The sequence below is a fragment of the Ciconia boyciana genome, chromosome 9 (genome assembly GCF_034638445.1).
Source record: "Ciconia boyciana chromosome 9, ASM3463844v1, whole genome shotgun sequence".
In the NCBI taxonomy this organism is placed as follows: Eukaryota; Metazoa; Chordata; class Aves; order Ciconiiformes; family Ciconiidae; genus Ciconia; species Ciconia boyciana.
The window spans coordinates 43,634,483-43,661,949 of NC_132942.1; the positions used below are offsets into that span (position 1 = coordinate 43,634,483).

At 56.7% G+C, this 27,467-nt stretch overlaps 2 protein-coding genes across 3 annotated transcripts; both read right to left on the reverse strand.

The window, feature by feature from the left end:
• Positions 1-577: 577 nt before the first annotated feature.
• On the reverse strand, positions 578-9,670 carry IRF8 (interferon regulatory factor 8). 2 transcript variants are annotated; one of them, XM_072872366.1, is made up of 10 exons: positions 8,413-8,536; positions 8,212-8,248; positions 7,655-7,829; positions 6,318-6,501; positions 5,183-5,271; positions 4,578-4,689; positions 4,187-4,234; positions 3,265-3,651; positions 2,819-2,934; positions 578-1,752 (listed from the first exon to the last, which is right to left on the reverse strand). In XM_072872366.1, exons 3-10 carry the CDS (start codon positions 7,826-7,828, stop codon positions 1,576-1,578), a joined length of 1,287 nt encoding a protein of 428 aa, XP_072728467.1. In that variant the 5' UTR covers position 7,829; positions 8,212-8,248; positions 8,413-8,536; the 3' UTR covers positions 578-1,575. The 2 variants fall into 2 exon arrangements, with proteins under 2 accessions (XP_072728467.1, XP_072728466.1); XM_072872365.1 differs by lacking the exons at positions 8,212-8,248; positions 8,413-8,536 and adding an exon at positions 9,655-9,670.
• Positions 9,671-13,320: 3,650 nt separating this feature from the next.
• Positions 13,321-27,336, reverse strand: LOC140656622 (dual specificity protein phosphatase 22-A-like). Its single transcript, XM_072872565.1, has 7 exons — positions 27,316-27,336; positions 25,649-25,682; positions 24,919-25,001; positions 22,332-22,381; positions 19,064-19,138; positions 18,430-18,601; positions 13,321-14,008 (listed from the first exon to the last, which is right to left on the reverse strand). The coding sequence occupies exons 1-7, from the start codon at positions 27,334-27,336 to the stop codon at positions 13,802-13,804; spliced, it is 642 nt and encodes a 213-aa protein (XP_072728666.1). The 3' UTR covers positions 13,321-13,801.
• Positions 27,337-27,467: the final 131 nt, after the last annotated feature.

The following is a 27,467-nucleotide window of genomic DNA, read 5'->3' on the forward strand; positions in this document are numbered from 1 at the left end:
TCAGCTTCCCCTTGCTGCAAAATTGACTTCATTTGACCAAGGCAGATACTCCCTTTTTTCCCTTGGTTCTCCCCAAACACCACCCACCACCTTCACTAGACCAGGCCCCATGAGAAAGGTGGATGGAGAAGACAGTGGGGGAAGGCTCCACCAGGCAGTAAGGGGGGAAGGACAAGAGTATGCCTTTGAGCAGGACCATAAATAACTGCTCCACATCCCATGACCTTGGAGCATCCCAGCCCAGGTCAGAGAGCAAAGGACACCCAGGTCAGTGCAGTGGCAGATGGGCAGGGACCTATCTTCACGCTCCCTGGCACGAAGGCCCTACAAGTGGGGCCTTTTTCCTCCCTCCATTGCATTACAGCATTTTGGCTCGTTCCTCTCCTGCCCCTGAGATGAAACCAGGTCGTTCCAGAGCAGGAGGGAGGCAACAGCAGAGGCTTAACACACCCCACCACAGGGAAGACCGGGGCAGGAGCAAGACAGAGATACCAGGTTCTCCCCACCAGAAATATGACACACCCCACTCATTGCAAACAAAAACCACATTGCAAAAGAAATACAAAATATAGCACTTTAATTGCAGGAAGATAAAAAAACATTACAAAAAATTTAATAAACCTCAGGCATAAAATAAATAGGCAGCTTAGTAGCACGCACACATGTGCAGTCCTAGTTTGTCAGCTGCAAGGCACAAGCCCCATGCCCAAGCAGCTCCCCGGTGCTGGGTGCACGCACAAAGCATGTTAATGAGGATTTACACATGGATGCTGCTGCCTGGTCACGCTTGGGAGAGACCGACACATGCGTTTGGGAGGGTGAAGCGAACCTATTCACACTATGCTGCAATCTTTAAAATTAAAGATATTATATATTTATATAAACTCTGTCTCTAGTTAGGAAAAATTAAGATTCCTAAATTCTTATATTCAACATTTACATATATAACCTCTGCACTGGTTTCCAAGTTTCAAAATACTTTGGTAAATAGCCATATAAACCTGATAGCAAAAATAAAGAGGAATTTGAGAAGGTTCTCCTTGGAAGGCATACCCTGTCCTCCATCAGCAGGACTCTTTGGGGAAAAAAACCTGATTTCTGGGAAGAATTTCCTACATTGGAGCATTTTAAGGCTTTTCCAAGAGTCACCTCCTACCAAATGGCTCTCAGCAAGGTCCCAGTTGCAGCCTGCTGGGGCAGGTAGTTATAGCTATTGATTTTCAGTTCTGCTTGACTGGCCATGAACAAAGGCAACACAAAGCACTCCCAGCCCTCACCTTCCTGCACAGCTCAGACACTCCCTCCTCCCCCTGCCATCAGCTATAGACAACGGTACCAGGACTACCCTGCTTGGTACAAAAGTCATTTTTAATCACTAAAGTGTCTGCAGGACAGACACTGAACATCTGACCTACTTTCTCATGGCAATTTTGACTGCTGTATTTATACAGACTCTGGACTGGAAACAGCAAAGAACAAAAACCAACTTTCCAAAATGGGAATTTAAGCACTAATGGGACCAAACTGGGTCTAGATCAACCCAAACCGCCATGCTACATCTGCAGAGAAGGAGGCTCAGACAGCAATCTGTTGGTTTTCTCTGAAGAGTGGCCGCTGGTGCGTTGCACAGATGTCCTGGAAGATCCTGTACACCTGGTCATGCTGTGTCTCATCAGCTATGGGCAGCATGGGGCCACTGCTGCAGGTCTTCCCAGCCTCCTCCACCACCTGCCTCACACACAGCTGCTCCACCTACGCAAAAAGAAGAGTCATGAAGACACTGAATGAAGAGGAGCCTCTTTGGGCATCTCCTACTGCTGCCATCCACCCCCACCATCCCAGGCAGCAGGGTATGGGGTGGCAGAGACACAGCAGAGCAGCTGTGCCCAACAGACCCAGGTGGCCAGGTCCAGCCAGGCCAACAGGTCCAAATCCACAAGCCACCTTGGCAAAGCACCTGTAGGAAAAAAGGAGCAGTCAGAAGAGCTCCTCTCCCAGCAGAGCTACAGGGAGATGAGGACAGCCTGGGGGATGTCCCAGCACATGCAGAGTGATCCTCTGGTCCAGACACCCAAGGCAAGAAGAGGTGACCAGGTCAGAAAGTTGTGCAGACTCTGAACTTGTAAAATCCCCTCCAGGACCTCACAGATTTGGTGGGTCTCTGCTTGCTCAAGGGAGGATGCAACACCCTCCCTGTACCCTCCAAGCCATGTCCCTGCTGCAGCCTTGTTGGCCCAAGGGGGTCCCACACCGGGTGCAGGCTCCAGAAACACACTCTGCATTGCCCCAAGGCCTTCAGATCCCAGAACTGCTTCAGCTTCTCCAGGGAGAAGTTTCTGGCCAGAGCCATGGGGACTGCCCCTCTTATCCCATCACCTCCTTCACCCTCCCAAGGGTTTCCCAGCCCCACTGCTGTCCACCACAGTTGTTCACCACATCTGTTGGCTGCTCAGCTTAAGGGTGTCCCTTAACTCAACCATTCCAGGGATTTATTCCCTCATTCCCCACAGGGGAAGGCAGAGGTCCCAGTGCCAAGAGGCAGGAACAGGAGGAAGAGAACAGGTTTCCTAGCGGTTTAGAACAGCTTTTGCCATTTGGAAGCTTTGTTTGCAAACATGATCTACCCAGATCTAACAAGCAACAGCCCAAGCACCTCTCAGGAGACTGTGGATAAGCCAATACTCATGCCACACTTGCCACCTGACCAATGCAGGCACCCCAATGGTCTGTGGCTCCAAGGGTTGAAGCTAGAGCCCTGCTTGTGGAGGAAAAAGGGGGGAAATTCAGCAGCAGAGCTCCAAAGGGTAGCCCTCCATACCTGGACAAGGACGAGTTTACACCGCAGGGGCACGGCATCCGGGAACTCCTCTCCGAAGCACAGCATGACTCTGCTGTCCGGGAAGCGGCCCTGGTTATTGTAAAACTGCTGCAGCTCTGCAAGGAGAGGGGAACAGTTGGAAGCTGCCTGTTGCAAGCTGCTAGCCTTTGCTACACAGCTTCAGGACCAAGCACTCTGCCATGGAAGAGAGCTGTGGGCTCGAAAGAAGCCAAGTTTGCTGTGCAAAGCCTCCAACCAGGAGGAGTTTGCTAGCGACACAAAACACCAGGTTATTCCTTCCTAGAGCTAGTAGCATCAGCTACTCATCCAGAGCACTTAGGTAACCCATCAGTGATGGACAGCGATTACTCCAAAGTGCTCCAAGGCCAAGGGCTCCACCCTTTCAACCCCACCAAGTGGATGGAGAGGGAAATGCTCCTACAAACCTCTGAAGAACAAGTTGGTGTCAAATATCTTCACCACCTCATCCCGGTCCAGTTTGTTGGGCCTGTCCTTGTAGACCATGGTGTTCCCGCTCCAGAAGACCCTGCCCTGGCACAGCCTCTTGATGAAGATGCCCTGCTTGTTGCTGTGCAGCAGGACACCCCTCTCCAGGTGCCCAAAGAGCTTCCTGGTGATCTGCTTCTGGCGGTCATTCTGGATGGCATCAGCTGAGGGGAACTGCACGTGCTCCAGGGCATCTGGGGCGTACAGCTTCTCGCCGTGGCTGGAGGGCTGGCTGAGCGAGATCCGGCAGCCCTCGGTGCATGAGGTGGTGATGTGGCCCACCAGCCTCCCACCGTAGTAGAAGCTGATCACCATCTGGGAGTAACCTGGGAGGGGATGGACACATATACCAGCCATCAGGTGAAGACAAGCCCTGCCTGCTCATCACTGCAATGCCCAAACTCTGTGAGAGCAGCAAAATTTCCTGGGAGCAAGTCTCATTTGAAGGAGATGACCTCCTACTTGCTAGAGGACATCTCCTCCAGCACTCAGCCTGGTAGCAGCGCTGATCAGCAAGCGAGAGCTCCCAATACTGAACCCCTTCCTCCTGCCTTTGCTCCACACCTCCCTTGCTGCAGGCAGATCTCCCCATGCTAAAGGCACGGCTGATGCCAGCATCCCAGGGCAGCCCCCCCCACGCCAGGGCCGTGGCCACAGGACAACAGGCAGGATACGTCCCTGCTCAGCGTGCAAACCCTGTGGATACTCAGGAGGGCACGGGACCTCCCAAAGGCAGAGCAAAGCCTTCCCCAAGGTAGGGAGGGGAGTCAGAGCCACCTTCTGCCACCGCACACACAAGGCCAAGCCCCAGAGAGGCTTTTGATGGCCACAGTCCACAACCAAGCAAGGAAGCTGCCTTACCCGAATGATGCTGCTCGTAGCCCGAGTACCCGTTCATCAGGGGCAACGCTGTGGGCAGAGAAAGCAGAATTGTGCCTGCGTGCCCAGCTCCCAAACCCCAACCCCCCCCTCTCCCCTCCACCAGCCCCCCAGTTTCCTCTCCCAGGCACATCAGGCTTCCCAGCTCCCACACGGGAGATGCCAGCCAATACTCCCAGGGGGATTTATTCTTGTGCAATGCACACTCTTGAGTGCCTGCTACCAACCACAGTGCTCATAATTAGTACTTTAAACATTCTTAATAAGGAAAATACAACTGTTGTCCATTACCCATTGCTGTACAGTAAGTTTTTTCTGCCCCAGATAAAAAGCTCAGTCCTGTTAAACACCGCACACGCGGTCAGCTACTTACCAGGGCTGGGCTGCTGCACCCACCAGTCAGGTATCAGGGGGTTTCTGCAGGTCTCCTGGGGGGGTGAGGGGCTTCTCTTGATGATCCCCAGGTATTCATCTACACTGGGGGGCTGTGCGAGACCAGACAGCAAGATCAGAGCAGGTTTGATGCCTTGGGCAGCCACTGCCCTGCCCAGAGGCACTGGCAGTGCTCAGAGAAGGTCCAAGTGTCAATGCCAACAGGATGCCAATGAACTTTTTTGGTTAGAAAGAGCAAGTTTGGCATTCCCCAGGCTGTACGCTCAAATAACACCCTCAAGAGTCACTGAGCAGAAGCAGGCCAAGGTGATGCAGCCAAGAAGGGGAACAGAGCTGCAAAACAGTCTCCATCCCCCAGCAAAAGGTCTCACCCACTCGGATGAAAATCAAAAGCGCAAACCATTCATCAGCAACCGTGTCCCAGTGCTGGCTCACATCAATGAGCTGCGAAACCCAGCATCACTCGCCAGGCCCATTCCCAAAGCCTTGCAGACTGAATTTTAGGAAGGCAACACTTTATTGGGCAACTGCCCGCCATCCGTCCACCTCCAGCCAAGGCAACCTGCAGCCACGGTGAGGGCTTACCTCTTTAATGAGGTCATCGATCGCAGAGGAACTGCAGTCCATCTCTGTGACATCAGTCAGGCTGCTCCCGTTGGCAATGCCCGCTTTGCCTGGAAGGAGGGGCCAGGATGCAGTGAGTACACCCACCCCCCTGCCACAGCTCATCTCACCGCTGGGTTTTAGAAACCCTTCACCCTGTGAAAGTTATGAAACCGAGAACCACAGCACAGCCGAGCCATGTAACAGCACCTCAGGGGGGCTTACAGCCCCCTCCAGCTCCACCCAGACCTGCTTTTGAGGACCAAAAAACCAGTTTGCAACCCATTGCCCCAGTGCACAGTGACCAGCAACAAGGCAAATCAAAAATCTGGCCGGTAGCTGAGACAGAGCTAGAGCAGAGGGTTGGGTTTTTTTTCTGAGCACCCCAGAGACTGGGGCTGCTGCTGCTTCTCCTTTTTCCGCCAGCCGCCCCGAGCACAGTCGTGCTGCCGGTGGGAACCTGCAATGCCATTTGCATAGTGGCAGCGTGCCCCCCGTGTGAAAGCGGCTAGAGGAGACCGAGATGCTAAAGGCAGATTTCCTGACAACAAGATATTTTTTCCGCAAATTTTTTACTTTTTTTAAAAAAAAAGGAAAAAAGCACGCACACACCTAACCACAAATAGAGATATACTTAGCATGACCTGCACCACACCAGACATCGCAGCAGCAACTGCTCTCTGCGAAATTACTGCTACTCTAATCACTGCTGGCAAGAAAGACGGGATTTATTGCAGCTCCCTGCCATCCGCCCACAGCAGGCACTGAGAGGACAATGGGTTGGGACTCAAGTGCCCCCCCCAAATGGGGAAGGATTTTGGATTGCCCCCTACAACATCCTTATGGGATGGAAGGTCATGCAACACTGCAGTTATCCCCCATTTCCTAAGCAGCTATTTAGGGAGGTAGAAAAAAAAAAGCAGCCTGTCCTTCCTCCTCCCCGCCACCGCAGTGACACAGGGGACATCTTCTGCAAAGCAGGACAAGCAAAGCACCACAGCACAAGAGCAGCATCTGGCCAGGAAGCTCTGCTCAGATGTAGGTCAGCAGCACAAGCCGGTGGTTACTCGCAGGACCGACCCGCACCTGGGGGTCAGTCCCTTATCAGGGCACTTACATTTCTGTTCCTCCTCCGGCACGATCCTGTAGACCTTGTAGGGCTCAGAGATGTCCAGCTGGGACCTATCTGTCACCTCCTCAAAGTCGGGGCTCTTGTTCAAGGCACAGCGCAGTCGTGTCTTCCATGTGGCCGGCTCTGCTTTGTCACCTTCTTTGAACTTGCCTTTGAAAACAGCCCAGGCCTAAAACAAAGCAATAAAAAAAAAATTCCTCCATGTGAGCTCCCCAAATTTCCTCAACCCCCAGGGCAAAAGAGCTGGGGCTGCAGAGAGTATTTTGCTCTCCCCGCCCCTCTGCCCCTTGCACCCTCTCAACCATCCCACGCGTATTCGCCGTTTCGCTCCTAGACTGCAGACACGTGCACAGCCACCGCACGTGGGGACGGGCATCTGCATGCAGAGCAGCACCACCTGCTCCAGGAAGGGCTGCAGCACCCAGGTTTTAAAAAGCAGAGGTCAAGATCATAATATGTGGCTTCATCTCTGCACTGACAGGTCAGGAGCTGCTGGGGATGGGAGGAATCACTGCTGAAGCAGTGGTGTTCCTAATGACCTGGTAACACCTCAAAAAAAAATATCAAAGTAAGCCTCATTTTCCAGCTCCTGACTAATAAGTGAAAGCTAGTTTTTTTTAAGATCAGAACATCATTTCTGCTTTTGGTGGGAGAATACGTTTTTACCACTGAAGGGAGATTGCAAAATATGTATTATTTTTTACATATATTTACTTTATAGATTTTTATATATTTTCAGATGGCTGAATTCAATGCCATCCTCATAACCCAGCGCTCCCAAACCAGCCACTAACTAGCTGTTACTGCCCTGAAAGTGAACTCACTCACCGGTACAGATATTTGGAATTGGGGACAGAGGGAAGGGAATTCCTGGGGAAGAGCCTGACCTTTTTGGCTCGGGATGGAATTTTCCAGTTTTTCCCCCAAAACTGGGAATCCCCCATTCAGTGAAATTCAAAACTTCCTTCCCTTCTGCAAAGTCTTTTTTTTTTTTTTGTAAATCCAGCTTTTATCAAGAATAGCCTGATAAGTTTAGAGCAGGTCAAAAGGAACATGTCAAGCTCCTTCTCATGTCAGATCAGGATTCAAACATGCTGAAAACAAACATAAACCTGGCAGCAGCATTTGGCAGAGGGGAACAAATACCCCCCAAAAGAGCCTGTGAGACCAATCGTGGGGTGAAGCATCTCCTTCAGGGGTTAGAGATGCAAAACCCACAGACAGCATGGACATCTCCCCCCAGTGGGACTGTCAGCAAGGAAAAAACCAGCATCACTGAGCTCAGGAACCATGGAAAAAAGGCATTAACCATCTGTCCCTACCTTGAAAATAGAGGCATCCACCTCCTGGTTGTAGTCCTGCTTCCCGGCGTGTTTCCACGGGATGCGAAACATGGTTTTCTCCTCATTCTCCCAGATGAGCCCAGGGTACAGCTCGCTGTCGATCTGCTCGATAAGCCATTGCCGGAGCCGCCGCCCACCGTTGCGGTCACACATCCTGGATGGAGCGAGAGGTCCAAGCCCCGTTAGCTCCCCCAGCACAGGCCCACCATAATTGGGGTACGAGGGATTGTGCCGTGCTCTGGTTTGCCACTTGCACAGCTGGTAGCAGCACTGCCTGCAGGGACAAGCAGCTTTCGGTGGCTCTGCAAGTCCCACGTGCCAACATCTGTACATTAAAATGCCCCCCTGCTTCTTTTACAATGAAAAAAATCAAGGCAATTTCCTCTGAATTGCTACAAATTCCTCCTCCAGCTCTATCAAAGCTCTGCTCACAGAAACAGGCTGACTTGGTGCCCTGCTTACTCCTTTTTTTGCTGAGGGATAAGTCACATAGGAAGCAGACAGACAGGGATTAAAGCATCCAGTTGTGCTGTCACCTGAGCAAGTGACACTGGGACAGGCGACCTTCAGTGTCTGCAGGAAAAAGGAGCCAAGTGCTGTCCCCAGGTGGTCTCGGCACAAGGGTCTGCCCCGGAGGAGACGGCAGCCCCTCTTGGTGGGCACTGCTTATTTGGGGAACAGGCACTGGTTCCAGGAAGCACCCAGAGTCACCGCAGCGATGGGGCCACACAACTCACCCTCTCAAACAGAGGACCGATGTGTGGAAGGAGCAGGGTGAAGTCAAGCCACCCTTGCTGGGGACCTCAGGTCATTTTTAACTAAAACCGCTATGTGACTTCATGGAGGACCCAGGAGAAAGCTTCTCCCACCCAGCTGGAAGCAAAGTGCCAGGCTGAACCCTCCCGGCATCCCTTATCACCCCCATGGCCACCTCTGTGGCAAGACCTGCAGGGACTTCAGGAGTTGGTGGCCTTGCAGAAGTGACCAGCAGGTCCAGGATCAGCCCTCCTCCAAATTTTACAGGACTGCCACTGCCTCTCCCTCATTCTTTTTTTATTTACTGCCCCAGGGGAAGGTTTTGGGGAGAAGCCAAGGATGCTCCCAGCACAGCCCGAGAACTGGTGGTCCCTGCTTTGCCACTCACACCAGCTCAGTGCCACCAACTTCTGTCCCTTCTCCATTGCCCTACTGCTGCACAGTAGGACACACAGACCTCCCTGCCCATCTGCAGCACAGCCTCTGTTTTTAGGGGTGGCAACAGCTAACTCCACCAGCCAAAACAACACCAAGGGCACAGCTCTGGATCCCAGCTGCCCCTCCAGAGCTGGACACCCCAAAGCACGTGCCACAGCTCATCCCCAGAGGGACGCAGGGACACACAGCCTCTCCACGGGCTCCCGCACCAAACACCTTGCACCTGAGTTACGCCAAGATGAAGAGCTTCAGAAATGCTTTTGCAATGGGACTCTCTACATCAGCCTGTTTTCTAGAAAGCTTGTTCCCTTCACTGGCAGAGGCCAGAGCTCCGTTTCCCCTCCACAAAAGGCTGAGCAATCCCTTCAGGCTGCCACTAGCGACAGGAGCCAGCAGATACAGGACACGGCCAAGGAGCCCCTTCCCTTGCAGCGAGCTGTGCCCCGGCCCGCGCCAGGAGGGACAAGCAGCCGGAGAACTCGGCTGGCAGAGGGAGCACTGCTCCATCACCCCGCAGCCCATCACCCTCCCCACCCCAGCTCCGAGCCGCCACCACCAAGCTCTCCCCACCCCATCCATCCCGGGCTCTGCCGCGAAGCAAGGCGGGCAGCACCTCCCACCACCGCTCAGCATCAACCGGGCTCAGCCCTTACGCCCCCGCACGCACGGGGCCGTGGGTACCGGCCTGGGTTCAGCCCGTGCCCCCAAGACCCCACAACCCCCGTCCCCGCAGGCAGCGCTGGGGCCGGGGCGGCCGCTGCTGGTGCTGGTGCTGGTACCGGTACCTGCCCCGCGCTCCGCTCCGCGCCGCTGCCCGCACCGCCCACCGCGCCCGCCTTTTATAGAGGCACGGGAGGGCGGGCCCGCCAACGCCCACGGCCCCGCGCCTCCCCACCAATAGCCGGCAGCCCCCCATGCCCGCTCCGCCCAATGGGGGAGCAGTCTCTGTCTCCCGCCGCCCAATGGGGAGCCGCCCAGTGGGGCACGCGCGGCCGGCGGTGCTTTCTCTGAAGCGCGCACGCCTTTCCGAGAAATCAGCCGGCGGGGGCGTGGCCGGGGCGGGGGCGGGGGAAAAGGGCGTGGCCGAGGGCGTGGCCGGGAGGGAACCGCCCAGGCGGGTCCCTGCCGGGCCGGAGCGTCCCGGGCGCTGCCCCGTGTGCGATCGTCTGCGGCGCCGGCCGGGCCGTCCCGGGCTGAGCTCCGCCTCCCAAGATCGGTTCCCCCCCAGTCCCAGACCAGTCTCCCCAGTCCCAGATCGGTCCACCCTCAGACCCAGACCAGTCTCCCCAGTCCCAGACTGGGTCCATCACCAGTCCCTGACCAGTCTCCCCAGTCCCAGATCAGTCCATCCCCAGTCGCAGATTGGTCCAGACCCAGACCAGTCTCCCCAGTCCCAGATCAGTCCATCCCCCATCCCAGACCAGTCTCCCCAGTCCCAGATCGGTCCATCCCCAGACCCAGACCAGTCTCCCCAGTCCTAGATTAGTGTCCCCAGTCCCAGACTGGTCCATCTCTAGTCCCAGACCAGTGTCCCCAGTCCCAGATCAGTCCATCCCCAGTCCCCAACCAGTCTCCCTGGTCCCAGATCAGTCCACCCTCAATCCCAGACCAGTCTTCCCAGTCCTAGACCAGTCTTCCCAGTCCCAGATCAGTCCATCCCCAGTCCCAGACCAGTGTCCCCAGTCCCAGATTGGTCCAGCCCCAGACCAGTCCATCCCTGGGCAGTTTCCAGTTCCCTCCCAGATCAACACCTGGTGCCGGATCAGTCCCTCCCTTGCTGCCCCCAGCCGGGACCGGTGCCCCGGCTGTGCCCAGCAATCCCAGTCCAGCCCAGATGCACCCAGCCAGGGCCGCTGGCCGTAGCAGAGTGTAAGGGACCATCTGCAGCCTGACTTCAGGGGGGCTTTTGGGGATTACCAGATTACACACACATTTCTTGGAAGAAAACCATAATTACTCCCGTGTGGGTAGTACAGAGAAATGGGAAATGTATGGAGCTGCACAGATGGTATAATAAAAATAATGATCTAAGGTACACAACCTTTACTGTCATTTATAATAAATAATGGCTGTAATAGCCCTTGTTTTTAAACACCCGACTGATCCTAATCAGATCCCCCCTTGAGATTTGGGGAGAGGCAAAAACATCTTTCGCAATCAGATATCGTTAGGAGGGTTATTTCTCTTTTTTTACCAAGAAATAAGTTAAGCTTTGCAGGGGGGATTTGCATCACCGACCCCCACGGCACCCGTCCTGCCTCCCCGCGCCAGCTGGAGACCCCCTCGGTAAAAAATTGTTTCTTTTGTAAAAGTTCTGCGAAATTCCGGATATTTTAAAGGGGCTTCGTATAATCAAGCCCCTCATCCCCTCTGGAGCCCAAGGAGCTGGAGACCAATTGCGACCCTGCTGCCAGCAGGGTGATTCCAACACCTCTGGCTTCGTTTTGGCTCCACAACTTCATGGGCAGCCTGGCAAGGCAAAATCTCAATTCCCTGGGGCGAGGGGGATCCCAACAGCAGGAGGATAAAATAAAAAAACCCTTAAAATGGGTTTTTCACCCGCTCACGGTGCTGGCAGCAGCGGGCTGGAAGGGAACGAGATGCCCTGCAGCCGGGCCAGCAGCTGGCAAGGGAAAATGCAAAACACACCCTGGGGCAGGCAGCACAGCCGGGAATTTCTTGCAAACTATTTCCCTGCATGCGAGCAACATCCTGGGAAGCTCATTCGCACTTCAGCAGAGCGATTTGCCCCGCGCCAGAGGCACCGGGCTTTCGGGAGGGCTGATGTGGTGCGGGAGAGCTGAGCAGCAAAGTGTGCAGAGCTCTTAGCAATGTAGAAAGAAGTGGAAATCAGCCCAGTTTTACCCGCTTCAGGGCTTGCCTTCCAGTGCCCAGAAGTCCTAAAGCCACCACAGGTCCCACTGATGTAGGCCGGAGTGGAAAAATACATATATTTGCCTGGGACACCCCTCAAATTTGGGGGAAATTGGGCTTAGGAGATGCTATTTGGGCAGCGGTTGTTCTGTGATGCCAGGCATGGGCGATGCTGCAGCTTACGAGGAGCATCCCCAAAATCAGGGGGATTTTTCTAGGGGTGACAGCCGCTTTGGTGCCACAGTTCCTTGGGGAATGTTTGAGTCCCGGGATGCCCGGTCGTGGGACAGGAAGGGCTGGCGCAGGTGGCAGGATGGTAGCACTCCACGGAGGTTATCACACCTACTGCAAATCTAATCTCTGCTTATCACATACCTCCAATGACTTCCTATTAACACCAGAAACCAACTTTCTTCTCTTTTTTTCCTGTGCACAAGTTCCATTTTTCTGCTTCCTAAAATGATAACGGAGATATTAAATACAATATCAACCTGGTTTGCTCAACTTCCCTTCAGGCCACTCCATCAACAGCATTTATGGTCCTTGATCTCATTAATTGCTCGGGGCTCTTTCCCACACAGTGTGCGCTGCAGGTACAAACCGTGGTGTACCTCCGTGTAGAATAACAGACAGCAGAGACCCTTTTTCCAATGTAAAAAGACAGGGGAAAGCCCCCATAATTTTTCTCCCAGAATCCTATACGTTATGGCCAAACATTGAGTCTTTAAAACTTTTAATTTTGCTGGTGGTTCTCATCATGAAAATAGGAAACAGGGCACAGCGACGGAGTGGTCATGTCAGTCCATCCCTCCATTCCCACCAGGAACACCGCAAATCAAGACCAGCCATCCTCATAGTTTTAATCACTCTCCTCTTTATTAGGAGTTGAGCGAGTCACCCCCAGCGCAGTCGCACTCGGAGTACCCAGAAATTTTCATTAAGGGAATTCCTAGAAATATTTTAAGGGCTTTTTCTTTTTCTCAGAATGGGTTGCAGAACAGATATTTTTGAGAAGCCAAGCAAGGTATTTGTAGTAAAAGGCCAAGCTGGCGTGGAAGATTTGAAGGTTTAAATGTAGAAGGACTGTGTCGATGGGATGGAACCCGCCTTGTAGGATGGATGAGGGGAGTCCTGGCAAAGGAAGCCCATGCTTTGGAAACACACCGTACAAGTTGGGGATGAAAAAGGGACACAGTCACGGTCTTTCAATATTAAAAAGGCTGTTGGAGAGGGACAGCACTAAATTGGTCTGTGGGTCGACTGAGTCCAATCAAGCAATTGGCTTCTTTTGCAACCAGGGACATTCTGATCGGGCAGCAGGGGAAACCCAAAACCGCTCCGGCTCCAGGGATGGAGGCGGTGGGGACAAGCAGCCTCCGGCACCACTGGATTTTCCCCCTCCCTGGAGGGGTGGGTTAAGAAAAATGCCAGAGAGACATCTGCTAAGGCCAGGCTGGACCAGGAAAGTCCAAGCACGGCAAGGGGCATCTGCAGCCCCGGGAGCAGCTCAGCCTCCAGCCACTCTCCCCATCCCACGGGGTCACAGCCGGGCTTGGCAGCACACCCACGCCCCAGGACCCATCCCTCCCTCCTCGGGGCAGCCTCGCAGGCTGCACCAGCCCCCAGCTTCACTGCAAAGCAGAAGACAAAGTGGCCTCTCCCCATCTCATCCTGCTCTGGCTTTCCAAGGTCTGCGTTGGCATAGCCGTGCCCTGCCGGAGGACCGCAGGGTACTGTGCTGCTGGAGAGAGGGACGGGGCTTGCTGCTGCTACGGGTGATGGAAAAGTGGCTGCGACCCACTGGGGAATGGGGGAACGGGACAGAGCAAGACACTGTCATCAATTAACCGGCTTGCCCAGAGGTATACACGGAGCCGGCAGCCAAGGGGACTGTCTGCGAGTCCTGACCCCCCACCCCCCCAACCCTTGAGCCCACAGCCGAGGCCAGCACTGGCTGCTTGCTGCCCTAGACCTGAACCCTCCCGCAGGCATTTGGCAAAGGGAATACAGAGTTTTCCAAGCCCCAAGGCCAATGTCTGCCTTCGAGCAGCCAGCTGCTTATCTGTTCATCCACCTGCTTCTGCCGGTGCCACCTGCGTGGCAGGGGAGCGGGTAGGTGGGAGCTGGAGAGCGGAGCCAGGAGCTCTCCCTGCTCCCCAGCTGCTGCTCCTTCTGCCTCTGCTCCTGCTGGGCCAGCAAGCACTGCAGCTCCTCCTGGTCCTTGAACGGGTTCCTGCCATAGTCGCGGCGGATCCAGGCGCGATACTGCCAGGACAAAGCCAAAAGAGGTTGTCAGGGTCACTGGGGGCTGAGACATCCCCAGCTCGAGAGCTGGGGCTCGCAACAGCCCCGGTGGAAAGCAGCAAAGCCAAGCGGGGCCAACACCCGCTGCATCCCAGCCACAGCCTCAGATGAGGCCGGGGGATCCCCAGCCACAGCCAGCAAGCAGAAAGGTCCCAGTTTCGCAGGAGCTCGCACGCCACGTGACGTGACCGCGTCGTACGAGAGATGCAACGGTTCCTCCTGATCGAGAGCGCTCCCCGCATCCCCAGCCTGGCACAGATGGACCCGGAGAGCTGGCAGCGTCCTCAGCTTCTCACGCGGGCTGCAGCCGGGACAGCAGCTTTGTTTACTTTTCATTGCCAAAAAGCTGCTGCTGCTCCTTGTGTGCCCGAAATTCCTGTAAGAAAAGCTTCCCCACGCTTTTCTCCCCGCCGTGGCCGCGCGGGGACAAGCTGCACTCGCTGCCGCAAGCTGCACGGCCAAGTCGGCTCTTGCATGCCGAGGCAGGGTTGTTTGCAGAGCGTCTCGCTCGCCGCCGGGCTGTTGGGGGGTGCCCCTCATCCCCCCCATCGCTGCAGCCAGTTGCGAAGGCTGCTCCGGCGGCAGGAGCGTGCCGGTGGCCGGGGGCCAGCTGGCAGCAGGCTGAGGTCTGGAGGTGGCTGGGAAGCGAGAGACGGTCCGCAGAAATGCTTCCCGCTACTGCTGGGATGAGAAACAGCCAGACAGGCCCAGACTGCGGCTCCTGAGAGCGTGGGCAGGAACGGGCAGCTCTGCCAGGACCCGCCGTGGCAGCTGCCCGGTGCTCGTGGGGAGCAGGCAGGGCTCGGCCATCTTCCTAATAGCTGGGAACCAGCTGCTCCAGCAAGCAGGACTTACTGGGAAGGGTGGTAAGAGCATGCCCAGCAACACTAAACACCTTACAAAAAGGATGGAGGGCACGGAGCGGGGAATGCGAAGGCTGCAGGTGCAAAGGGTCCTGCAGGGATGCAGGGCAGCGGGACAGGCAGCTCAGCCCTGTCCTGCCAGGGCTGCCGCAGGCCTGGGGACCACAAACCACAAGAGGATTAAGTCTGAGACTGACCCTGGGGGCATCCCCCGCTCCTGCAGCCAGGGAAAGTCAGCTCGGGCAGGGGGGATTTCCACCGGGAATGTCTGGATTTCCCAAATCAACTCCCTTGACAGCGGACTCACCACGGCTGCTGTGCGCTTGCAGTCTGCAAGCAACAAGACCTCTTGGTCAGGGTGGACCCCGAGAACCAAGCCTGATTTCCTTGCTAGAAAACAACCTCTGGGAAGTGAGTCCCAAAGGATTTGGGACAGGATTTGGGACAACCATCCATGCCAGCTGCTGATGGGGGCAACATCCCTCCCATGCAAGAGGGATCCCTTCCAGAGGGATGAAGCTACGTGGGAAGACCAGCCTGGGCACCGAGGCTCGGCACCCACCAAGGCTCGGCACCCACCGCCCAGCCTCAGAGCTGGCTCCCACCATCCAGCGAAGGAGGGAAGGAGCCAGTGGGAGGCCAGGGGAAGCACCCTGCTGCTGCTGCCAGGCGTTTCCCTTTAAAGCTAGAGCAAGAAGTGGTTACAGCCTGTTTCCTCCAGTGCTGACCACTAACCCACTGCCCTCCTCCTCTCTCCTGGGGCCAGGAGCACCCATCCCATCTGGGACAGCACCTGGGGGGGGAAAGGCAGCCTGGCCACGGTGTGCCAGCACCACGGGGGGACCTTGGGGCAGGGGGGGATGGGTCCATCACCCAAACGCCCATCTGTGCCCTCTCTCACATCCATGCTGTCTTCTCCGTGCTCGCTTACTTCCTTTTCTAACCTTACCCATCATCCTGCTGCTGCTCTTGGTCCCTTCCTTCCTTCTTTATCCATCTAGCCCCCATAAACACCATTTGCCAGCTCGAAACCACAGCTGCACGCTCAAGGCGTGGTTCCTGCGGCGAGGGGCCGGCTGGGCAGGCCCAGAGAGCATCTTCCCCATTTCTACCTCCCGGGATCCCATCTGAGGTCCCTGCTCCGGATGGAGGAAACCGAGGCACGGAGGGATGCTCACCCACAGCCCTAGGGAGGAGGTCCCCAGGAGATCCCCAGAAGGACTGACCTGTTCCTCGCAGGTTTTAACCAACAAGAAACGAGGCTTTTCCTCCTGAGCAGCCTGCCCAGACCTTATCCATGTCTGCTCCCAAGCACTGGATTTCCAAATTGCTGCCTGCCGGGATGACAGCTGGGCTAAGTGGGGAAATTTAACCTCTTTTCTACCCTCAGCAAAAGCTGAAGCTCAGGTCACGATAACCTTGCTCCTGCATCGTACCTACACAGACAGAAAACCACCCCAAAGCCACAAACGGGAACAAGGTGTGACATCCCAGAGCCAAGGTAAGCAAGCCAACTGCTGCTTGCCATGAAGCAAGGCACAGGACCCACGCGGCATTGGGTCCCACGGGCTCCTGGCCACGCAGGTGAACGCCTACGGTGCCCACCACCCCACGAGACACCCAGCCATCCGCTCCGGCTAACCTGCCCGTGCTGCCTGCAAGTCCCTTCCTCTTGCAAAGGCGGAGGGCGCAGGGGTGAGCTTGGAGCAGGGCATCGCTGGTCAGGTTGGAGCATCCATTCTGTCTCTTCCCCCTCTTCAAATGCAGCTGCGGGTGAGTAATGCCAGAGCTCTCCCACTCCAGGACCCAGCCTTTGCCCCCGGGGCCGTGCTAGCAGCAGTCCACCCATGTGGGCCATCTGCAGGTTCCCTCCCCGATGCTGCGATCGTGGGGAACACAGGGCGTTCCAAGTAAAAGGCAGCTCTTGCTAAACCCTGCGGCTCAGAAAAGCACATCCAAGTGCCTCTGCCCTTGGCTCTGCCTTTGGTATTTTCAGGGAAATGCTTGCAAAGCCTCCGGCAAAACTTCGAGGTGACGAAAAAGCAGCATCTAAGGGAAAGGGAAGAAAGTCCAGCGTCTGCTGAGCCCAGCCTGGATTTTGGGGAGCAGGAGGAATAGGTCGGATGGAGCGGGGCGCACAGCAAGCCCCACCTCACTGTCTGTGCTGGGACGTGGCCAGAGCATGGGAAGGGTTAGGGAGAGCTGGCCCGGCCGGGGGAAGCCCTGCAGGGAATCTCCAGCACCGCGGGTGTTTTGTAATCCCTTGGACCATTTTCTGCCCTCCTCCGCGGATGTTTTTTGCAAGCCAGCGATAAGAGGGCAGGACTGCGTCCCTCATGTGACAGTGGCTGCCGACTCCCTCCAGCACTCAGGGAAAGGAACTCGGTGGCGGGGAAGGGGCTGACATTTGGGCCAATGTCACATGCTGTCCCTGCCTCTCTCCTGGGAGGACAGAAATCCCCTTGAACCAGTTGGTGTGGCTGGAGGGACCGCCGGGTCTGCACCGCCGTTTGCCGCGGGGCCGTCGCACGATGCCCGTGGCTACAGCGGATGCGGGGGGGCTTTGCCTCCAGGGATGGGACCAAGTTTAGGGGTGACATGGGCTGCAAGATGCCTTGTACATGTCAAGTTGCGGGTTGCTCTTTCCTTGCAGAGATCCAGCTGTGGCCCGTGTGCTCTCCTGGGGCAGGTTTGGACCCCGGTCCTTCTCCGCAGAGCCCAGTGCTGGGCAGAGGAGCAGGGTCCAGCGTGGGATGCTGGAGGACAGCCAGCGAGCCGGGTGGGAGCTGTGCTTTTAAAGGCCTTTCCCTTTCCTTTTGAAGGCTTTCCGGGTCAAAAGTGCAGCTCTGATCTCTGCAACTAGTGCTCTCCCGAGTAAACATGCCGCTGTCGCTCCCAGCTGCCAGCATCCAGCTCGGCTCAACTACAACAACATCCCTCCCTTGCATGGGACAGGAACGACCCATCCAGGGCTTCTGCTCTCCTAAAACCTGCTGCTCCACGTTATCTGGGGAGAATTTCTCCATCAACACTTGCCTCTGTCGCCTGCCTCTAAAAGCAGAGGACTTGCTGTCAGAGGAAGCCCTGCCAGATCCAAGCACGCCCAGACATCCCGACGCTGCTCACAAGAGCCTTCCTCCCTCTCCTCTCCCCCTTTCCGCCTCCGGCTGCGCTGCATTCCCAGGAACCGGCCCCGTGCCCTTCCCAGGGCTCCTGGGGGACTTGATGCTCGCCTGTCCCTCCCACTGTGTCCTAGCTGAACTCTCAAGAAAAGCACTGGGGTTTTAAAGAGCTTTTTTAAGTGCCCTCACATAATGTCTAGGCACTTCTTTTTTTTTATTCTTTTTTTTTTTTTTTCTTTTGCATGCAAAACCCAAAATCCCCAGGTAATAAATAGCATGCACAAAAGCCAGCTCAGGCAAAACAGCTGGCTCCTGCAGTGAGCTGCATGCAAAAGAGCCATGCCTGCTTGCAAACGCCACAGACACATATATAAGGGGATGTCGGCACGGGACGTACCTCCTGTAGCAAAGTCGCCTCGTACTCCTGCAGCTGCTGCTGGAAGCCAAAGTTGGGGCTGACGTAGGACCGCACGGCCTTGGTGGCGGCCAGGCAGCCCTCCCAGCCGAGCTCGGTCACCGTCATGAGGTAAGCCACCAGGATGGTGGTGCTGCGGGAGACCCCAGCCAGGCTGGCACGGCACAAGGGAGCAGCGTCAGGGAGAGGTATTCCCGCTACGGAGGCTGGTGCGGCCCCGCAGCAAGGGACACCCATGGGATGCATCTTCCCATGGGCACCCCCTCTCGCTGGGGTGCTAGCAGGTTCCCCGGCCGTGGGTTGGGTGGGGGTAAGGAGCTGCATGGGCAGGGAGCCACTGCCGGTGGCCCCGGGCAGGTGGCTTCCCCCTGTCCCCTCCTCTAGCTTGTCCCACCTCTTTGGATGCTCAGGTTTTCAGTGCAAGGACCACCCATCCCCATGGGCCTCGGCAGTGGAGACCTTCCCCTGTCACCCTCCTGCTGTTCCTTGTCTTCTCCTCTTCTTCCACCCCACCACAAGTGACATTCGACGTTGAGGACACTTCTTGGGAGCCCATCCCCACCTCCCACAGGACTGATGCGAACCGAGGACGCGAGGCGGTGACAGCAGCTCTCACCAATGGATGAGGCAGCCTCCCCCACTGAGCCGGCACTCGTGGATGAACTTGATGCACTCCTTAAAATGCTGCAGCCTGCAAGGAGAGAGTCAGGGAAGTGAGGATGGGAGGGCTGCCCACCCCTGCGAGGCACCTGGCCGCACCAGCAGCAGCAGTTGTATGTCCCCTGCCAGGACTTCCCACCACCCTGGGCCACCGGCGTGTGGAGGGAGCAGAGATCCTTCCTCTGCCAGGCAAAGGCAGAGGGGCTGATCTCCATCTGCCAGGAAGGAAATGACCTAAGAGACTTTCCGGGGTATTTCCTTCTTCCCAAGGCATCGGGATGGGAGCAAGCAATGCCATCAGCCAAACCAGCTCAGGGAGGACCCCAGGGAGACGGCCTCCAGGGCAAGGTGTCACCTTGTGCCCAAGGAACATGCACATCTCCACGTCAGAGGTTGTCCTGAGCCATCGGCTCACCCCTAATTCCCAAAGGATGCCAAAAACACACGGTTCCCTCCAAGGGAAAGATGCCGGTGGGGAAGAAGGCAGGGAGAAGGTGGCTCCCAAGGCGTTTTGCCTGCAGGTCCCAAAATGGTGCAACTCCCTTCCCTTCCTCACCCCAAGCAGCCTCTCCGGCCCCTTCCCACCCAAGGGAGGGCACAGAGAGGTGCCCGTGCCAGGGAGGTAGGGCTGCCAGCGACAAAGCAGCCTTGTCCCTGGATAGCTGCCTGCATTCCTGAAAGCATAACCGGTAACTGCTGGCAAGGCAGAGGGAGCACATTAACCCTAACCAGCAAGTTTCGCAGCAAAACGTGGCAGGTCGGGGAGCCAGGGCTTTCTGGCAGCTCAGCTGCAACGTGCTATGGTGCTTCTCTCCTTCTGAGCTGGATGCTCAGCAATATGAGCAGCACCCATCTTTTTGAAGGCATGGAGACCTAGAAAACAGGATGAATAACTCCATATGTACTGATGAGATAGAGGTAGGTGTTCGTGGGAGGGTTATACAGGCTCCGGTGAGACGCATCCCTCCTGCTCATCACCGCATGGGATGCTGGAAGCCACTGCCAATCCCTCTCAAAGACAACAGGCATCTCGCAGAGCCCACGCCGAGCCAGGTATTCAGCTCCTCAGCACGTGTTTGCTGCCCATCCCTGCTCGCCCTCACGGTCCCACCAATCCCTGGGGGAGTGTTAAGGCAGAAAACCTGGTTCTGGGTAACTTGGGCTGCTGGCGGACTCCCTGACCATACAGCCCCAGCTTTTTCGGGAGGAGGAGAAGAAGGTCCCCTTGGTGCAGCCGAGCCAGAGCCGCCCAGCAGCGAGTGCGGGAGCCAGCAGTGCCTCTGCCCCGGCGCCGGACTTCCTCTGCCTCCGCGTGATGGGGTGGGCGTGCGCCGGCACAGCCTTCCTGATTTCTCAGAAGCCAAGGCGCAAGCTACTGCAGAGTTATTCTCCCCATGCCCCTCGCCGAGGGCTCGCTCCCAGCGCATCCTCCGCCGAGACCCCTCCAGGGCTCAGAGCTGGCTTCCCTGCGGGGGCAAGGCAGAACCCTCCAAAATCTCCCCCATCCGTGCTAGCCCGTGGGAGGGGTTGCTCTTCACCCTGCCCTGGGTGGACAGGGCTCTGGTGCCTTCTAAGAAACCAGCCAAGGACGTATTCAAAAATAGCAGGGGGTTCTGGTGCCCAAGAAGAGGAGGAGAGATGGGGGAGTCTCTGAAGATGTGGTCATACTAAAAATATTGAGCCTCTCAGCCCTGAAAGGGAATGTAAGTCCATTGCTCCTCGTGGGCTGCAGATGTGCCTCCTCCTTGACCACTGTAGCAAACAGAGCATCACCCTTTGGGGGACCTTTCCCTGCCTAAAACTTATCCCGGGGGATTTCTCCTCGTCCGACTTATCTTCGCAGAGCAGACAGCATCCCCAGGGCCTGCACGTGTTGCCTACACAGGTCCAAGCTCTCCAGATCCCAGTCCTCCACTTCAGCCCCTTGGCTGGGACCAGCAGGGATGCACCTTGCTCGCAAGGACACGATGCTTTTTCCTCCAGCTCCCTTGGCACGCTTGCCGCTAGCCTCCAGCCCGCTCCACGCACACAGCATCACTCTCCCAGCCCATCCCAGAGGGAGGCAGGTGAGCGCTTCAGCCACCCCATCCATCCTCACCCAGTCCCCGGGGTTTTTTTCCCCACGTGGGCAGGCAGAGGAAAGCTCTCCCCATGCTTTTCCAGCCTCGAAGCATGGGATCGGGGCATGCAGCCTGGTAATGTTGAGAGCCACTGAGGTCCTGAGTCACAAGCATCTCCTCTGCAGGACACGAAGTTCACCAGGGTTGTGAAATCCGAGGCATAAAATGACAAGCAGAAAATAGTTCCTTGAATAAGTCTTCCTTCCGGCAGCCAGTCTTATCCCCCCCCCCCCCCCCCCCTTTTTTTTTCCCTTTTGGTAGACATGCCACAAATGCAGAGATATGAGAGAAGAGAAAAAATAACAACCAAAAAACCCTGGTCTTGCTGAGGCAGGGCTTTCTTGTAAAGCTTCTCTTTCCGCTCAGCGGGAGCGTGAGCAAGCAGAATCACACCCCCAGGCACGGCTGCTCCCAAGGGTGCTGGAAAACCAACACCTCCACAAACAGGCTTCACTCCGGTCACTGTGCATCAAGTTTCGATCCTTTTTAGGGTTTGGTTGGTGAGAAAAATCCCTCGGAGTCACCCGTTTTCTGGTTGCACAGATGGTTTATGGATGCCCGTCGCCCAAAGCAGCAGCGGGGTGCTGCGACCACCCCAGTGCCAGCAGTGCCTGTGCCCGCCGCACCCCAGCACCGCATCCCATGAAAGCCCGGGCCTTCCTTGCAGCACCTCTCGCCAACTTCATCTCGAGAACGTCACTAAAGGACTTAGGAGTATCTATGCTTTGTGGGGAAAAAAATATTAATTTTAATAAATATTTTATTTCTCTTTCCAAGGAGAATGTCTGGAAGATCGACACAAACAATTCTCTTTCTAAACCAATAAAAAATGCTCCAGTTTTCAACCCTGCCCAGTAGAATAATTCTGAAATTTGACAGAAAATTAAATTTACGGACTGCAAACACGCACAGAAACAGGTTTTAAGCCCTACAAATGCTATTTACCGCCTGAGAATGAACCACAGCTTTTGCCAAGCTCAGCAATGATACCAAGTTTTTGCAGCATGAATGAACTGAACGTTCATTCTGCAGAATCTGAACTTTTATTGACCGACAGCGACCAACACACGATGCTGGGAGGCAAAAGGATGGCAAATGACTTACAGGTTTTGACTGGATGAATCCGAGGCTGAGATACAGAGATAGGTCATGTCCTGCAATGCAAAGATGGTTGCAATAATGAGATACCTCCGAGAAACACAAAATCCCCCATTTCTCTCTTTTCCCTCTCCCCAGCTGACTCTTAGGTGAGGGGAAAGCCGCAGTCTGCTTTCGGGTACCATCGCTCCGCTCCCCATGGGTAGGGAGAAACATGAAGGGTCGCATCCATCCCACCCTGGGGTATTTCCCCCCCATTTCAGCCCAGAGGAGAGGCCAGGCTGCGGGGAACCGCTACGATGCTCAGGAGCCCCCCAAAACTGAGGCACCCCTTCACCGGGGCCCCGACCGGCGAGCCCCGTCAGGAAGACATGTGCGAACACGCACTGATGAAGTCAGTCTCATCAATGAGTTATTTCCTCCCGGTCCTTTTAATACACAACAAATCATCCTGCCGCATGTTGGCGTAGGTCAGATTACTTTCTTTGAAACATCGCTTCCTCGAACCTCCCTGTTCTGCGCTAAAATTAGATCCTTTTCATCTGAGGTTTTGGTTGTGTTGTGTTTTTTTTTCCTCCCTTTTTTCTTCTTAGTGAAATGGGTGGAAATCCTGCCAGCCAGAGCTGAAACGGCCGAACACCAGGGACTGCCCCATCTCCATCAGCTCCCTGTGGCATCGCTGCCAAAAGGACTCCCCTGGGCTGATGCAGCCCAAACCCATGGGCCACCCTCGCTTCTCTCCACTGCAGGGCAAACCGGGAGGCTGGAAAAAGCCGATCATTTAAGGAGGGAAGGGGCAGAGCGGGACAGGCACGGGGATCTTTCTGTGCTGGAAAGACCCACGTTGCAAGGATGAGCACGGGCGGGCTTTCCCGTGCATCTCCTCTCCATCCCATCCATCCTCTCCAGCCCCATCCCGTGCTCGCCCCTGCCGTCCCACGGCTTCTCGCAGGATGGGGACAAGGTGCCGCAGCAATGTGCCACTTGCCGGCTCCCCATGGCTGCCAGCTGGCTGCTCTCCACCCAGGGAGAAGCTGCCGGAGAGGCCGGGGCGGGGGGGGAGAAAACCAGAGCCAGCGGGTTCCTCATCCACGCCCCTGGCCAAACCACGGCTCCCCGGCATGCAGGGGATGGTGGGTGCAGGCAGGAGCTTGGTGGGTGGAAGGGGACCATGCATCAGGCAGGGGCACGGGGACCAGCAAGCAAACGCCGACAGGTTTGGTGAGATGAGCCACGATGGGCTGCGGCTTCCCAAAACCTGGCTGTGCCCTGCCATGCCTGGCACCAGCACGACCTCCCCGCAGCGAGGAGAGCCACCGTTGCCATCAAAGCCACCGTGCCAACCAGCGGAGCAGCCGAAACGACCCCGCTCCTCCCCAAACCCCGACCCACACCCCGATCCTGGATTAACTGCTGGGCTCGCAGCGGCTTCCCCTTCCCCACAGGGCTGGGTGCCCCCATCCCGCCTCGGAGAGCTGGGCCACGCATGGGAACGGCGCTGGGGTTTGCGGTTCCCAACCCAGGGCCGTGATTGACACATTGCTCAACCCACCATGCCTTCCCGGTTCCCCTTTCCACCAGCCCGGCGGCTTGCTCCGTGTTGTAAGCTCGCCGTGCGGTTTGCTACCCGTCTGGCCATGCTCCGAGCCCCACCAGCTGCCCCTTCTCCAGCCACGAGCCGTTTCTTTGCACCAATTTTATGTGGCCTCCTTCCTTCTCTCTCTCCCCGCTTCACGTTACTCAATGCTTTAGCGGGTGAAAAGGCTCGAGCTGGTGTTTTGCTGGGGCTCCCAGCCATCGTGGCCCCAAAGGACGAGGGGTTCTGGCAGTCCCCTTCACCTTCCGCAGCATCCCGGGATTTGGGAGCCGGCAGCGGGTCCGACACCGGGACGAAGTCGCATGTGGCCGTCCGCCACGACGTGAGCAGTGTGGCCAGAGTATCCCCACACACGGGGCTGCTCCTCCTCCTCCTCCTGCTGCTGCAGGCTCCAGCCGGCCCACGGGTCCGTGCGGGCAGGATTTGTGCACTGGAACCTCTGGCATCAACCCACCGGGCACCTCCCTCCTGCCTCAGTTTCCCCCACCCACAGCCCGAGGGGTCCGTAGCGCTCCGGGGTCCGCGGGTGGGGGATGGCGGGGGGGCGGGCAGGCAAAGCCAGGGCGGCCCGGGACCCCCTGTCCTGGGGGTTGTTGGGGTGTCCGGGTCCCGCTGTGGCCCCGCTCCCGCTCGGGGCGGGACGCGGCCCCGGCGCCGCCATCCGCGGGGATCCGCCGCCCTCTCGCGGTTCTCCCCGCGGCAGCACCGGGCGCCCCGCCGGGTCCCGGCCCCGCCAGCGCTAGGCTTTTCACCCTAAAAACCATCGAGGGGGTGGCCGTGCCCCCCAAAATACCCCTTTCCCCCTGCCCCCCTCCGAAAGCCAGCGCTGAGCCTCTTTGGGGGCAATTCAGCATCGCACGGTGCAAATTGGTGCAAATCCGGCATTGCTGCTCCCCTCTCTGCCCCACGCCGGGAGAAGAGCGTGTGTCCCGTCTGCACCTTCCCAGCCCCTGCTCCCCCGGGATGGTCCCCCAAGTCCCCCACCCGGGCACCCACCTCCAGCACCGGCGCGGCACTGCTGTGGACGGAGAGGATGTGCGTCACCCCGTTCCTCAGCAGGTTTTCCCGGTCCTCAGAGTCTGGAAGCAGGAGCGGTACGTGAGTCGCCTGCCCTCCTGGGAGATCTGCTGAATCAAGCACCCACCAGCAACCCTTATCCATCACCCCCGGCCCCTCGACCCCCGTGCCAGCCCCTGCCCGCTGCCTCTCACCCCGCACAATGCAGGGAAGGAGACCAGGCATCGCCATGCGCTTCCTTCATAGCAAAATCCCCCTCGGATGCACTGGGTATTCAAGCAGGCTCCTAAAACCACCCCCAGAATCAGAAATTATACTGCTAATTTGGAAAAGGCGGTTGTGTCTTTGCTGTTGGGTGAAAGCCAAGCTTCGCCCTACTCCTCACGGGGCCAGAGGCCCCAGCAAGAAAGCCAGGCGTTGGCCCGCTGTAAATACTGTCTCAGCAAACGTGGGGAGGTTTCCAGCCATATCAGGGGCTCCCTGGTGCTCCTGCATGGCTGGTGACCGCCACTCCCCACAGATGTCCCTTTCCCGGGCTAGAGGTGCATGGGGCCACTTGCAATTGGGATGGGGCTTCTGGGGGGCTTTGGATCTCTGGAAGATGCTGAGGTCCCCAGTCGGGAGCAGGAGAGGGGCTCCTCCAGCCCTGCCAGCTGCCCAGGGATCCCACAGCAAGACCTGCGGAGGTGGAGCAGAGAAAGGCACTCACCGCGGATGTTCCCGAGGTAGAGGCCTTTGACAACCTGGGAGGTGACAAAAAGGAGAGAGATTTCAGACGGCGCCGGGAACAACGTGCATCCGACGTGGCGGGAGCAACAAGCTGCGTGCCTGGTACCAGCAGGGCCAGGGCATCCGGCAGCAAACTCCCGAGGCAACGATAGAGCAAGCACCTAATCAGTGAATCATCTTCATTAACGAACATCAGAGGCTGAGCCCACTCAAACCACCAGCCCAAACCCCTGCAGGAGCGCAGAGCTCAGGAAAACTCAGCACATAAATGGAGGGGGCTTGCATTTGGTCCTATTGCTATGGGAAAGGCAGTGCTGGGGGCTGGATTCCCCAGACATCTCGGCCCACCCCAGCCTCCTCCTTCAAGGTGGGGCTCCAGCAGGGACCCCCCATCGCCCTGGCTCCCGGAGGCAGGCCAGCTTGCTGGGGCTCGGGCTTATTTTGCTATTCTACAGCAACCACCTCTTGCAAATAGTTTCAAAGGTTGCCTCTGCCAGCCAGGGATAGACGGGCAAAGGCATAGGCTATTTATAATACTTTTTCTGGCCAGGATGTTGCAGTAAGTGCCATCAAGTATACAAATTTGGTCTCCAACTCACTGCTGCAGGGTTATGAAGAAGAAAAAGGGGCAGCTCAGAGTATTTACAGGGTGTAAGAGCCTGCCAGAGCGGTTTCCAGGAGCACCGAAAGGAAGAGCTGGTTCCCAAATGGACTCTTTTGCACCCATCTGGCAGAAGACGCCTGGTTTGAGATGCTGTAGGAAGGGTTTTCAACAGCGCTGGGTCACATCCAGCTCACCTCTACCATTCAGCTGAACCCCAGCCCGCTTCTGGGGTGCGAACACCTGGATTCAGCAAACATCTGCCTTCAGCACAGCAAAGCTGTTACCACTAGAAGGGGGACGCCGAGACCCGCATCTTATCAAGTCAAAGCCGGATCCTGCAACACAAATGTGTCTGCACCAACCCAGCCCCCGGCAAAGGCAGCCCGGGCTCCCCAAGAGGGTTTGGTGGCACCAGGGAGGCTGTAAAAGTCACTTTGCAGGTCAGGCTGCATCTGCAGGGGGTGAAACCCTGGTGTTAAATCACACCAGAGCTGTGCAAAGAGAGTTTGCCCTGGTCTGGTCTCTCCGTTGTTGTCCCAGAGTCTAATTTTAAACTGGATAACACACATACCGAGCAGTTATTTAAGGATACAAACAGAAATCAATCCCCTCTGCCAGCCCTGGCGTTCAGCTGAGCAACAAGCAGCAGTAAAACCCCACTTCCCCCTTCGCAGCACATGGCTGCCAGGCACAGATACGTCCCGGGGGTGGCAAGGGGAGGAAATTTCCCCACAGGGACCTGAGGATTTTAATGCCATGGCCTCACCTTCCAAGGGACGAGCATCTAAAGCCAGCTGTTACTTTTCTAACACCCGCAGGCACTTAGCTGATGACCTCAGATATAAACCCAGGGATCCCTGTTTGCTTTCTTAATTCCCCTTCTCAACTGCGTGAAGTTTCAAAGGGGAATGAGAAAAGGAAGATGCAAACGGTTGTATTTAGGGCATCATGGCGGTCTGGGAACAAGCATCCCCGTGGGCTGCAGGAGAAAGGTTCTGCCCAAGGAGGACATGCTGGCCACCATCCCACTGGCCCCCCAGTACCTTGCTCATTCCACTCCCCATGGTTTTTCTCTCCCCAGGGTCAGGCTTCAGGTAGCTTCTTGTTCTCCAAGGCTATCTGCAAATAAGCACCCAAAAGTCTCAGATGGAGAGACCTGCCCCCCTCCAAAAGTGCATCCCGCTGCCACGAGCAG